The following is a 14765-nucleotide window of genomic DNA, read 5'->3' as shown; positions in this document are numbered from 1 at the left end:
TCTCTTAAAGTCTTCAGTGGAAGCAAAAGCTCTTTTATGGAAGTAGGGTAACTTCAGAATGTCTTCTGAGGAAGCAAAAGTCAGCCTTCTATAAAAGTAAAATACCATTTGAACGTCTCCTATGGAAGTATAAGCCCTCCTTACAGACTCCTATAAATGCAAATGAGCTTGCGACCTCTTATTTCTAAGGAATACCGAAGTTGTACCCCATCACCAAAAAAAAATCCTATCTTAATTCGTTTGGATGCAGAAGTAATTACAAGAGGTTCGCCTCACTCACTCTCGCATAGGCGGTCGGATGGACATGGCTTGAGTGGCTTAGAACTGTGTATGTTATAGGGTCGCAATTCATTTTTACCATGCGGTACAAACGGGAACAATAAACTTACCATTGCCGAGGTTATAAAAATACTTACGGTGACCATCCTAAATCCAAGGGGTTAATATATAAAATCCCAGCTCTCGAAACAGTAGCCGGTGTTGCAGCCTTCAAGTGGCCCACTTCGAATATTAAACGCATCTCTTTCTTCAATGCGATGCGTTCATTATTTGCCAAAGTTAAAATTTTATTATCATCCATAAGAGTGTTGAGACTTTCAATCCACATGGGATCGATATCACCATCCAGGACAATCCATTTAGGATGATCATTATTGAGGTTGGCTTGTTCCCGCATAATGGATGAAAACAGACCGTCCTTCCATTCACGTGTGGTGGCATTTACCACCCCGAACAATTCATCATTTGTCAAAGCTTTGGGATTGAGAATACTGCAAACCGGCTTTCGTTTCTGCAGGCGATATGTTTCACGCAGAGTTTGCCAGATTTGTGTCTTCCCCGTTCCAGCATTGCCAACAATAAAAACCGAATGTCTTACATCAAGCAACTCTTGCAGCTGGACCACTTTCATGAGAAATCCCTCTTCGGGTTGCAGTTTGATATCGTTGACAGCACGACGTATGATTTTTTCAAAGTCAAATACCCTTTTGCGTGGCACATCCAATGCTGGAAAGAGGTCACCAATCAGACCCATAAATATGGAAATATCTTCGGTGACAATTTTGGGTATATTGAAATCTCTTAAGGCACGCATTAACACCTGGTCTTCGGGGCGGCTATGATCGTCACGTTTCAAGGTGCCGGCTACAACGAGAACTGATTTAATGGCTCTCAAACCCCAATCATAGTGATCCTGTTTCGACAATAATTCCTTGCACAGGGTGTAGAGGGTAATGAATTTCCTGGCCAGTAGACGGGCATCCTGAAAACCCTCTGCCATTAGCATTATTTCACAAATTAAAGCAAAATCGGGCACAATCATGGCCACAGGGACGAAACAATGACTTTAAATTTTCAGGTAACTCAGTGCGTCCTGCGTAGCCGGGATTCATGGTAATAAATATGCCCACCGATGGCACCAATGCTATTGTCTCACCCATGAATACAAATTGAGATTTGTGCATCTGAAAGTGAACCACAAAACAGGAAAAAATGGAACAACAACAACATATTCTTGTGGTGTGGTACATATGTGTGCATGTGTGTCAGTGAGTGTTTTACTTAAGCCAACCAACCTTTATTGCCGCTTGTATGGTCTTTACTTGCACTGCCACCACGGAGAGTACCTCCACGGAAATGCGATTGAACTCATCAAAGCAACCCCATGCTCCTGTCTGTGCCAGACCTTTGTATATATTACCACAGGATTTGTAGTCCATTTGTTCGGAACAATTGAATACATAAACCATAACGCCCAGTGCACGTCCCAAATCTTTTGTGGTTTCCGTTTTTCCAGTACCAGCCGGCCCGGCAGGGGCACCACCCATCACAAGATGCAATGACTTTCGATGTCGATGGATTTTTTTTGGTGTGGAGTTCCGATGTGAACGAGCGAATGCAAGAAGAATTATTTTTTGTGTTTGGTCCCAAAAAAAAGTTATGCAAAAGAAAGGCACCAAAGAGTAGCACCGAAAAAAAAAAAACAACAAGAAAACAGAGTAAAAATCATTAAACATAAATATGAAATATTGAAAGTAAAGCCATTTTCCGGCACACAAGCAAGCGGCGTAAGATTAAATGAAGTGAAATGAATGAACGAACATTGGTTAAATTTTACAGGAATTTCGTGGTAAACGCTGCAGATTACAAATTGCCAAAATGGGGTCGGGTTGGACAACGATTGCAAGAGATAGTTGAATGCTGCATTTGAGGGGGTTTAAGGTCTGTGCTCTTTTTAATCTGTTCATTTGAATGTTGTTTCGAGGGTACAAAAGATTAATGGAAAACTTTATGAAATAATTGTAGGATTATGAATGGCGTTTCATTTTAAATGGAGGGAAATAAAATAAAAAGCGGGATTTAATGAATGTTGAGGTTATGCATTTTTATAAACGATATATATTTCGAGAGGAAATTTCACATGAAATATTTTATTTGTATCGAAATGAAATATTGATGTAAAATGTAGTTGAAGGATAAGAAATCGCTGGGAGTTAATAACGACGTTATACAAATTTTTAATCAGATCTAAAAGTTTATTTAATTTCGGTTTTTATTGGAACTTGACTGCGTTTATACGTTCATTTCCTGCTTAATCTCGATCTGGGCCTATCTTCAGTTCTGGGAATGTGGCTGCTTCGATGTGGTGTAACCACAGATCTACTAGAGTTAGTTAAGAAGGTTTGGCAGGGTAGTTGAACAAGTGCAGTGTCTCGTGCGGGGTTGTGCCGCATGCTGGGTAGATGTTTTCCACGGTGACATCGATCCTTGCCCTATAGGAATTCAGACGATTGATAGGCTTTTTGATCTAGGTGTTCACTCTTGTAACATTAGGCCGCTCTTCCTATATCATGAAGATCCCTCCTGACATGCCCTCCACCATATGATGATTGGGATAGCTTTCACGGTAACACCCGAGCATGTACTGCAACGAAAGCATGTCATTGTGTTGCTATACCGGAAAATCCTCCACTGCAGACATGAGGAGGTAGCCTGTCGCAGTTCTCAGGGCGGCATTTTGAATATTTTTCCATCGCGTTGCACTTATATTTGCAGACCATACTAGCGCCGCATAGCATACCACAGACCGACCTATCGCGTTATATGTGATCAACAGGGTTTCTTTTTTTGCACCCCACTTCTACATCTAAGCTACACCTTTTTCAGATGTAATTCGAAACATTTTAGTTGTAATTCGTAACATTTCATTTGTAATTCGAATTATTCCATTTGTAATTTGCATTATTTTATTTGAAATTACAGATGGAATCATTAGAATTGCAAAAGGGTATAATTCGAATTACAAATGGAATAATTCGAATTTCAATGGAATAATTCGAATTACAAATGGAATAATTCGAATTACAAATGGAATAATTCAAATTATAAATGGAATAATTCGAATTACAAATGGAATAATTCAAATTTCAAATGGAATAATTCGAATTACAAATGAATTAATTCGAATTACAAATGGAATTCTAGAATTACAAATGAAATAAATAAATTCTCGAATTACATCTGAAAAAAGTGTAGTCGCAGATAGCAGTGGCATGCGCGGATGACATGAACATACTCTCGAATGTGACCCCTAGAATTTTGGGGTAGTTTGTGGTCGGAATTCTGTTACCATCGACCATGATATTCATTTCTGTTCTTACCTCTGCCGTACATTTAGTGGCGGATATTTCCATATTGCTCGCGTGGAAATAGGTGATGGTATTGGCCAAATAGAAGTTCAGCCTTTCATAAATGACATCAGGAAAGATACGTGACGCCAAGTTCGTACGATCATCCGCATACGTTACGATCTCAATGCTGTCTAGGGGGGAATGGGCGAAATACAGGCTAGTTAGAGGTTAAACAGTTCCGGAGATATTACCCCACCTTGGGAACTCCCTGTTTCACTCTACTCTTCTCTTCGCCCTGACACTCCCGAGGTGCTCGACAAACTTTCGACTGAAATAACTTGTGCACCCCTTCGGATCAGTCGCCAAACGTGACTGAGGTCCTGCCTTCCTTATTTCTAGGATTCGAGAGTGACTTAACCGTTGCCCACTATTCGCATATGCCTCCTCCAATGTTGTAACTCTTCAGATGATTTAAGCACTTGTTCCGCTTATGCTCGCCAACCAGCTTGTTAACTTGCAGTGTCAGCTCCCTGACTCTGGGGTCACTGGGGTTGGCTCGATGAAACTCATCACTCTCATTTGCTGATCCGTCGCCTCTGCTGGGAAGTTTGGTCTTACTTCGGATATTCGACCAGCAGGTATATGGCGAGCGGCAGCAGCAGTGATGATATCTCGGAACATCCGTTCTGCTACCCGAACATCTGAAACTTGGCCAATTAGATTCCCACAATTAACAAACGAGCGTTGTTCAAAGGCGATGAAATCGGGCGGTCTGCTGACGGAGACTATTATGCGTATATGGTCTGATCTAAGAGAAATTACGGGTTGCCAGGTGACGTCATTTGTCAGACCAGGTGACACGATGGTTAAGTCAAGACAAGGACGAACAGACCAAAGATATATTTTACGAGCGCTTAGAAGAAACATATGACCGTTGTCCTGCCATTGACATTAAAATTATTCTAGGTGATTTTAATGTCAAAATTGGAAAAGAAAATATCTTTGGCCCAACAGTCGGAATATTCAGTCTCCACAATGAAACATCTGACAATGGTTTCAGGCTGATAGACTTCGCAGCGGCAAAAAACATGGTAGTTAGCAGCACCAGATTTAAACATCTCGACATCTGTATGCTGCAATCACAACAGATAGCCACAGCATATTCCACTCAACTAGCCCAATTGCTTAATCAAAGCACTCCTCGTTCCGATAATATTTCAGCGCAATGGCAAAGCATTGCCCACTACATGCAAACAGTATACCGCCCAGCCAAGATGAGGTAAAGACAGCAATAAATCTGCTGAAGAATAATAAGGTAGCAGGAGCCGATGGCTTACCAGCCGAGCTGTTTAAAACCGGAGGTGACACGCTGGTAAGGTGTATTCATCAGCAAGTTAGTACCATCTGGCAGGAAGAACGAATACCCGACGATTGAAACCTGAGTATCTGTACCCCGTCCACAAGAAAGGGGATAACGCTGTATGCTCTAACTATAGGGGCATAGGTCTACTCCCGATTGCCTACAAGATCGTGTCAGGGATATTATGTGAACGACTAAAGCCTATGTTCAATGAGGTAATTGAGCCATACCAATGCGGCTTTAGACCTGGCAAGTCCTTCATTGACCAGATATTTACCTTTCGGCAAATAATGGAGAAGACCCAAGAGATGCAGATCGACACCTACCACCTTTTTGTCGGTTATAAGGCAGCCTTCGACAGCCCACTACGTTCATAAGTATTCCAAGCCATGTCTGAATTTGGTATCCCGGACTTTGTAAAATAATTCTAACTGACACTTGATCCTCAGTTAAAATAGAAAAGAACATCTCCGAAGAGTTTTGTACCAAAAGAGGTTTCAGGCAAGGAGACAGCCTTTCGTATGATTTACTCAACATCCTGCTGGAAAAGGTTATACGAGATCTCATCAAACAAAAATAACGCTTTACAAAACACTGATACTACCCGTGCTGATGTATGGTTCGGAAGCCTGGGTACTTGGGCAAGAAGACATGGCAGTGCTTGGTGTGTTTAAGAGAAAAATTCGAAAGATCTACGGACCAATCTGCGTTGACGGTGAATATCGACGTCGTATGAACCACGAGCTGTATCTGCTATACAACGACATCTATATAGTTAAACGTATCGAGATGCAACGATTGCGTTGGCTAGGCCATATCATAAGAATGAGCGATGATGAACCCGCTAGCAACGCGTATAAATACGGGCCGTTTGGCGGTGCACGCAGAATTGGCAGGCCAAGGAATAGATGGCGTAAACAAGTGGATAACGAGATGAAAAGGCGCGGTATTCCAGAAAGCGAAGCACTAAACAGAGAGAATTGGAGATCTTTTCTTAGTTCGGCCTATGAAACAAATGTTCTGTAATGGGTCAGCTAAGTAAGTAAGTAATAGTTTGTCCGATTTTAGATCACGTTGGATGATTCACCATATCGGAATATATATATATATATATATATATATATATATATATATATATATATATATATATATATATATATATATATATATATATATATATATACATATATGATGCTACATAAAATATGAAAAACAAGTAATATTCTGACCTCAAATGGAATATATATATATACCACGATACCAGTCGGAGACGTTTTTTGACCACTAAGAACTTCAAATAGCAAATTACAACTCCAAGTGGCAATTTACAACCGATTCGGGCCGAAAATGCTGATAAAGTCGTCAAATTACCTGAAATCGGGAGGTATCGTAATATGAGAGCTATACCGAAACCTGGACCTAAGACCACAATTTTTGGCGCAGAAGGTTTCTGACCATTGGGAACCCCAAATACCAAAGTACGGCCAATTAGGGCCGAAAATGTAGATAAAAGCTTCAAAATACCTGAAATCGGGTGATACCGCTACATGGGGGCTATATGAAAAACTGGACCCATATTGATGATTTTTTTTGGCTAAAGTATTTTTTACTTATTTTTAGCATATGCTAAAGAAATCATATTGATCCGACGATTATAAATATTTTTGTCGCACCTTCCCATACAAGTGGGACCACTGTGCAGTGGCTTGATTGAGACGCCTCAAAAACATGGTTTTTGAACGCTTTTACAGCATCTTCTGGCGATTGTTGCGATTTTTCGGGCATAGTTACATTTCATACTCATAGTTCCATGATCCGTCACCTGGATCCATTTTATCTTGCATTATCCGTTTACACACGGCTTAATTTTTTGTGGCACAGCGATCGTTTTGGGACGACCCTGACGAACTTCGTTATTTGGCGAGTGTTGGTCCTTTATCGACAGACAAAGATTTAATTTGATCGATGTACTCTTGCCGTGAATATTCACGTTAAAAGTTGTGAAAAATGATCGGACGAAAATTTTCACAAGTAAATTCCAATTTTTTGCAAAGTGATCTGTTCAAGCCACTGCACAGTGGTCCCACTTGTATGGAAAGGAGTGCCAAATAGTTATAATCGATCTACTGCCTCGAAATTTTAAACATAGTTTTATAACGAGCCCAAAAGAGAGAAAAACTATTTTAATGAATGTAGGTCCACGTTTAAGGATAGCTCACATATAAACGTACCTCCCGACATTCGGTATTTTGACGATTTTAGCCAAATTTTTCAATCGATTTGGCTGTAATTTTGCATTTTGTGTTCTGAGGGAACACCATACCTCCGTGCAATAAATGTTCATTATAAGTCCAAGTTTAGATATAGGTCCCATATAAACGTACCCCCCCGATATTCGGTATTTTGACGATTTTAGCCAAATTTTCAAACCGAGTTGGCTGTAATTTTGTATTTTGACTACGGAGGGAACACCATACCTCCGTGCAAAAAATGTTCAATATAGGTCCACGTTTAGGTATAGCTCCCATATAAACGTACCTCCCGATATTCGGTATTTTGACAATTTTGGCCAAATTTTCCAATCGATTTGGCTGTAATTTTGCATTTTGTGTTCTGAGGGAACAATATATTTCCTTGCAAAAAATGTTCAATATAGGTCGACGTTTAGGTATAGATCCCATATAAACGTAGCTCCCGATTTTCGGAATTTTGGCGATTTTTTAGGCGTGGTATAAGGGGAATAACTTACCGGGTGGTAGCTGGGCCAGCTTGATCTCATTTTATCGTAAAATAGAGACTTTCCCCTGTATTTTAAAAAAAATTTGGACTTGCCCTTACAGGGCCAAAATTAGTAAACCTCAACAAAATTTATAGTAATGACATTAAAATAGCACAAAAAGTCATTTACAAAGAATTTATTTTTAAGGAAGTTAAGGCCTGCGTACATAAGCTGCCTTGCCTTGCAACCCAGTTCGAGATTTGCTCGGTCTTCTTTATTCTTTTATTTTTATTATGTCAGAAATGAAGCAGGAAAGCAAGGCAACCAGTCAAAGCAGCTTATGTACCCAGGCCTTTATAAAACGAATTTTCAATATGTTTTTTCGTAAAAACATAGTCAATGCCACCAACTACATATAAGTTTCATTTTGGAAATTGTACATTTACCTCTGCAATGTTTTTTAATTTAACTCATAGACTAGGAATGCTTTGCGGATCTAGTTTTCGTTTTTAAGGCACCGCATACAAGTCTCAACTTCTTCGACTTAACTTGACATATTACCGCTGTAAATTGGCAAAAATAATATTGGATATTAAAAATTTAATGTGTTTAGAGAATATTTCTTTCAATCGCAATCAAATTTGTCGCCATAAAAATTTCGATTTTTGTCCACGGGCGGAACCACAGTGCACTGTAAACAACCCAACAAATGGTCGTATGCCAAACTGTCCTGAGTACGCTTAGGCTAAAAACTATCAAAATTATCAAAAAATTTCAAATGACGCCTGGCGACACTGCGTGTTGCCTAGGCCTCAAACTTTTCTAGTGCCCCTCGTATTCTGATGAATATTATTTTATGGTGAGTGGAAGGTGTGAAATGCTAATGGTAATATTATATATTTAATATGACTTACCTGCGTCAGTGTAATATAGCAACGATCCGTTAAAGGTGTTATAACCAAACGCGAAGTATTACCCAAGTATTCGTAGGCGTAACGAAATTCAGCATCACAAATATTGGCGAAGCAATCTTCCGCCACCAAAGAATCCTCTCCACTCTCATCGACTTCAGTCCACCGATGACGCAATTGACTTTGCCATTGAAATGCAAATGAACTATCCACCCGCGCTTGGATAATACGTGAAACCACATCACGTGAATGGACATCAATGGTGCAAATTGTCATAATTTTTTGACGATCTCCGGGTGTCAATTCTCCCAGTAGGAGATTAATTAGCGAGTTAAGTTGTACGATTTGATTTTTGTGTAAATCTTTCATGGCTGCCTCATAGCCTTCTTCCATCCAGGCAAAGGCACGATTAACATCGGCGGTCCAGGAGATTTGGCTGCAGCACAGGGCCACCTGGGCTGGCCAATCATTGAGCCATTTGTCACGTGACTTTTCTGTTTGGACTTGCAAAGCTTTGCTAAATAGTTCATGTAAGGTGTGGCGCATTTCCGTAATTAATATTTGAAGCCATAATTCCACCCGTCCCTCGCAGGGTATACCCTCTGGACTTATGAAGGGAACATATTCATTATTCTCCTTGGAATACATGCCAATGGCATTGTGGTTACGATAGGAGGCGAAAGAAAGCCGCAGAATGGAATCGAATAATTTGATGAAATGCCTTTCGATAATTTGCGGATTATTGCCATTGGAGAGAATGTCAAGTAGATCTGCCGATGAGATAAAATAGAAACGGGGAAAAGCCAAACGTTTCGTTTCCAAATAATTGTTAAGAGCTTTTTCACAAATCAACAGACGTTTCTGTAACTCCTCCAAGGCCTCAAAGACATAACAATGCTCCGTAACAATATCAATGGCAATTTGGACATTTTGGATTTTGTTTAGAAGTCCAATAAACTCTCTGTCTATTTCTTCAAAAAATTGCGATTCCTTGGGTAATTGGGCTCGGATATCGGGGGATCCTATAAAAATGCATTCCAAATAAACCCATTTACGTTGCACTTCAAACCAATTGGCGATGAACAATTCCACACCACTCAAAACCCTTTGCCAGTGATTGAGTTTCTCCAGCAAATAATCGACGTGCTTGGAGGTGGCAATATTTTGTATTTGCATTTGATTATCGTCCAAAGTTTCTATGAGTCCTTCGGAAACCTTGAGCAGAATTATAACTTGTCGTCTTTGGTGCGGCTCCCTATCAAAATTTATGCGAGACCAAATTGCTTTGATATCATCCAAAATTTTTGTTACATTCATCTCTTTGATGGCCCTATCCACGGTGTTGCGTATCTCCTCATCGTGTTTGTGTAACTCCAATTTCATCAGTTCATCCAAGGTGCTTGTGTTGTCCAATTTAAATGAGAGCTTTAAGGAGAGGTAAAGAGAGGAGAAAAGGGGAACATAAATTTTATTTTAGCATTATATACAAGCCACAAAGATGTTATATTATCTTCTCGGTCATGCTGATTTGTAATTATCAATTCAAAAATCCCAAAAATGTTATTAAAATCTATCCATAAACCACACTTGACCTGGTTAACAACTGATTAATTTGATTTAAATTAATATTTCATTATTAAGAATAATAATTAAGTCATGGTACGTGTCCTTATGCTCTTTCTTTTGATTGCAATGATAAAGTTACAGCCGCACATACAAATATATTTCTTCATTTACTCTGCCTTTTGTAGATGCTTGTCCACATTAGTCCGAATCATAAATATGGCTAATCACCCCATAAATGAAGTAACCGAACTCATTTGCATTGTCATTAACATTTTGCAATTAAATGATAAGCAAATGTCATCGACAATCATTGCCATAAGCAGAACGTTTTTAAAGAGAAAATATTTTCGGAATATTTGGGGAATATTAGGTTGTAGTGAATCAAAAAAGGAGGAACCAAGTCGATCAACTTCTGATAGATGGAAGCCATTTATGAAATTATTATTTTCTAAACTCTTCGTACCCAATACTAAGTAAGACGCCGGTAACAAGTGCTGAACTTCTTATTCCCGTCTACCACGAACTGCATTGAAGTAAATAGGAACAATTCATGGCACAATTACCAAGGTAGTGGTATCACACCAGCTCACCGTGGTCGAAATCACTGATCTAGCTGCGCGAAATTAATAACTTGGAAACGAATGGAGATATCGTTCTGAAAATTTGCACAAACTCAGTCTGTGTCCGTGGGTAATAATGGACTAAATATGAACAACATCGGCTAATATAGCCCCTATATAACGGTACCTCCTGATAGTCGGTACTTTGAGGATTTAAGCCACCCTTTCCTTCCAAATTAGTTGTAATTTGGTACTTAGGGTTTCTAGTGATCACTTAACCCTTCCACCAAAAATTGTGGACATAGCTTCACGTTTGGGTATAGGCCCCTTTTAAGGTACCTCCCCATTTTCAGTATTTTGGGCCAAATTTCCTAGTGGACACAAACATTCTCCAAAAATTTTGAACATAGGTCTACGTATTGATATTGTCCCCATATAACGGTAACTACCAATATCCGGTAATGTTAGGATTTTGTCTACATTTTCAGACCAAATAAGCTGAATTTTGAATTTTTCGTTGGTTATACATCTTCTCCACCAAAAATTGTGAACATAGCTCTACATTTTGATATAGCCCCCATATAACTGTACCGACAGATTTTGGGTATTTTGAGCATCTAAGCTATTTTTCAAGACCATTTATCAGCAAGATTTGCAGCTATTTGCAGCTTAATTGGGGTTATTCGGAATCTAGGAAGTCCAAATTAATTAGTAAAAAAAATTCAAATTCAATTCATTCAACGAAAGTATATTGCACTAAAAACATAAAAAATAATAATTTTTGAAAATGTATTGCTATATAACTATGGAACTTCACGCCCCAAACTTTTTTAAATTTTACTTACACCCTCCCCTATCAATAACAAATAAACTTTGTTTAGTTTTATTACGAATTTATCTAACAATTAAACAAATATGAAATACGGGTTTAACAACAATTTTGTTAAAATATGATGCATCAAAATGTCTTGCACTTGACAGTGAATAGCTGAGTGAATATTTACAACAACAAAAAAGTAAAAACAACATTTTAGTCAGCAGAGTGTCTGTAATCGATACAATGGAAAACATTTCACAATTTTATAATTTGATTTTTTGACTTTCGCGCCGCTAGATCAATTGTAAAAAAAAATATTTTTGTTGTAATTTCCCCAACAGCATAAAGAAAATTTTGACATAACATATTCAAAATTTTACGATGCCACTACCTGGGTAATTGTGCCATGGAACAATTAGTTCATTTCGTTTATGAAAGTACTAAGCACTACTTCCACGTTAAGGAGCAGTAGAATATCATAAATTTTTAATTTTTTCTGTCTTATTAGGTCATCATTTATGAAAGTTTTTAATGGATTGAAGTAATTTAGCTATGACCTTAGGCATATCAGATGTGATTGGCTAGGAAATGTTTAAACACTCCTTTCTTGCTACCTTAGCTGGCCCATTACATAAAATATGTTCCATAAACCGAACTAAGAAAAGAAATCCAATTCTCTCTGTTTGTTGCTTCTCTTTTTGGAATACTCCGTCTTTACATCCTTTTTTTACACAAGAAATATGAGATTAAGCTGTTTTTTTTTAAATAATAAGTAAACACATCTCAACAAAACTGCCAAAGTGAATCTAAAAAAAATATTTTTTTTCAAATGGAATATTAAAAAAATTTGACTTTTCCTCATATACACTTTGATACGACCAAAAATGTACCTCATCGAAATAATGGGTTTGGACCCCAAGTATGTTTGGACGAAATCTGTTTTAGACAATTTGGAGTCGATTTAGCTATGTTCGTCCGTGTCTCTGGTCGGCTGGTGTGCACGATAAATCTCGAGCGAAGCATTCGTAATATTTTGTCCAAACATAGTTTATGTTCAGTACCTCCTCCACAAAAGTTCAAAAATTTTCGCTAAAATGGTGCGCACGATAACTGTCGAAGGGAGTTACCGAATTGGTTATAACTTTGCATATGGTAATGTTTCTTCGAGGCATAGATCGGGTACATATATGGACTATATCGGCCCACTCCTTCGGCCACCTCCCACACAAAATTCGGAAAAAGTGAAGTTTAAGAGCTCTTCTCGGATTCTTTTTGAAATTTTTTCCAGCAGGTTGTCCTTTTGTTATTTCCTGAGATGATGGCCTAAAATCTTCTGGAATCTTTGATGGCACAAATTAAAATGGCAAATCCGCTAGATAACTCTCGCTGGGAGTTTCCGATGGTAACCCATGGAGGCTGTTGTCAAAAGTGGATCGAGTTCACTCTGAGTTCATTATTAAAACCCCTTGGGTCTGAATACTTGGTTAACATCTGCCGAAATAAATCGAGATATAAATCATATGGCAGTATACCAAATCATGGACCTACAATATTTTTGTTAGAGTGTTTTTAGCCCACTAGGATCCAAATCCAAACATGGAGACAAATCCATACTTCCTGAGATATTTACCCGAAAACTCAAAAAAAAAACCTATAGACGTCAGAAGTATTCTGTTTGCTTCTTTTTGTTATGTCCGAGGCTGAGGGTATATCTCTGTCGACACAGCTGACTGATACTTTCTTACTTGTATTATTGGCCATAGGTTCACAGCACTTTATATGCGATGCGTGGTGGGAGACTTATTCCAAGTAGTTTGCACAAACTGTCATGTCTTCTTTCATGTGCACGGCACATAACAGACTGAAGTTCCAATCGTTGGAAATGCGTTCCTCCACTCAAATTTTGTCTAATCTGCTGATGCATCAGCATTTTGTCGTTGATCTTGAACAGTTCGACTGCCAGCGCATCAGCTGCTGCTGCTTTATTGTTCTTCAGCCAATTGCTGTAATGACTCTACTTTGGCTGGGACATACATATACCATTTACTCCTTCTCCTTCCAGATCCTCAGTACACTCACTATTTGTATCAGATTACCTTCATCACCTTTGCAGGAAAATGTGCCTGCATCATAAAATCAGTCTGGAGCTTTGCTCTCGTGTAAAAACTGTCATTCAACCCTAGCATTTTTTGGATTTAAATCGACGCACAGTGGTTCAGAATCTTTTTTCCTGGTCAAAACTCTCTAACTTTTGAACGGATAGAGATATTGGGGGTTATCATGAATGAAATTTCCCCGTGAGTTTCGTCTCTACGCCGTTGCAACTTAAGGTAGAAAGTGAAAAAATTCACGGGGAATTGCCGTTCATGATAAACCCCATTTTCATACTTCTTTTTTTGTTCGACAGATAACATTTTCAGCCGCATAAAAAGCCACCAAATTCGGTCTAGCGGTTGCAGAGGAATTCAAGGTCAAAATTAAAAATTTGAGTTTTTTCATATTTTCCATCAAAATATGAGAGTTTTTGAGTTTTTCATATGTTTTAACTACTTAAAAAAGTTCAAACCCCAATGAACAGACCATAAAAATAAAAAAAAAAAAAATCTGGAAAAAATATTTTTACATTTTTTTTTTCAAAAAGTTTAAATGTTTTCCAAAATTTAAAAAAAATACTCCTTTCATGAAACTCTTACAACTCTTATAAAAACTCATATAAAAATTTCCATTTGTGTGAAAAAGCATTAATTTATATGGGAAACGGTATGAAAAAAATAACAATTTTTAACCATGTAGTTCCAAAAAGCTTAAAAAAGTGTTAAACGGACGGAACGGAATGGGTACAAAACTATATATGGCCTGAAAGAGGACGCTCTCGGGCATCATTTTTTGAAAACGGAATTTTGTTCCAAGCTGTTCCTTAAAAGTTCGAGTCCACTAAACCTGGAATTTCACTAAAATTTAGTACCTGAGGAAAAATAAAATAGCTCACTTCGTGTAAACGCTACGGTAATTTAACAAAACGACTCTTAAAGGCAACAATCCTGCCTACATAACAAAAAAAAAAAACATGAACACAATTGCTCTGTTCCAGAACCTGCAAGAAGCTATGTACTATTTATTACTACGATAATATTTTGTCCTTTATGTTATCGGAAAAAATAGTAAAAATTAGTAGATTCTTGCAGTTCTAGAACAGACCATAT

The 14765-nt window shown here is 38.2% G+C and overlaps 1 protein-coding gene across 1 annotated transcript in view; it reads right to left on the bottom strand.

Annotated features, from left to right (window-relative positions):
- Positions 1–416: 416 nt before the first annotated feature.
- LOC141389570 (dynein beta chain, ciliary-like) overlaps positions 417–14765 on the bottom strand; it is a 230674-nt gene continuing 216325 nt past the window's right edge. The window contains exons 18-20 of the mRNA XM_073961276.1: positions 8623–10044; positions 1575–1841; positions 417–1463 (exon numbers count right to left, since the gene is read on the bottom strand). Coding sequence (XP_073817377.1) covers positions 1290–1463; positions 1575–1841; positions 8623–10044 — 1863 coding nt within the window. The 3' untranslated portion in view covers positions 417–1289. The remainder of the gene's footprint in view (positions 1464–1574; positions 1842–8622; positions 10045–14765) is intronic.

Source organism: Musca autumnalis, unplaced genomic scaffold, assembly GCF_047663935.1.
Source record: "Musca autumnalis isolate F117 unplaced genomic scaffold, ASM4766393v1 scaffold_1, whole genome shotgun sequence".
NCBI lineage: Eukaryota > Metazoa > Arthropoda > Insecta > Diptera > Muscidae > Musca > Musca autumnalis.
This window is presented reverse-complemented; position numbering and strand designations above follow the sequence as displayed.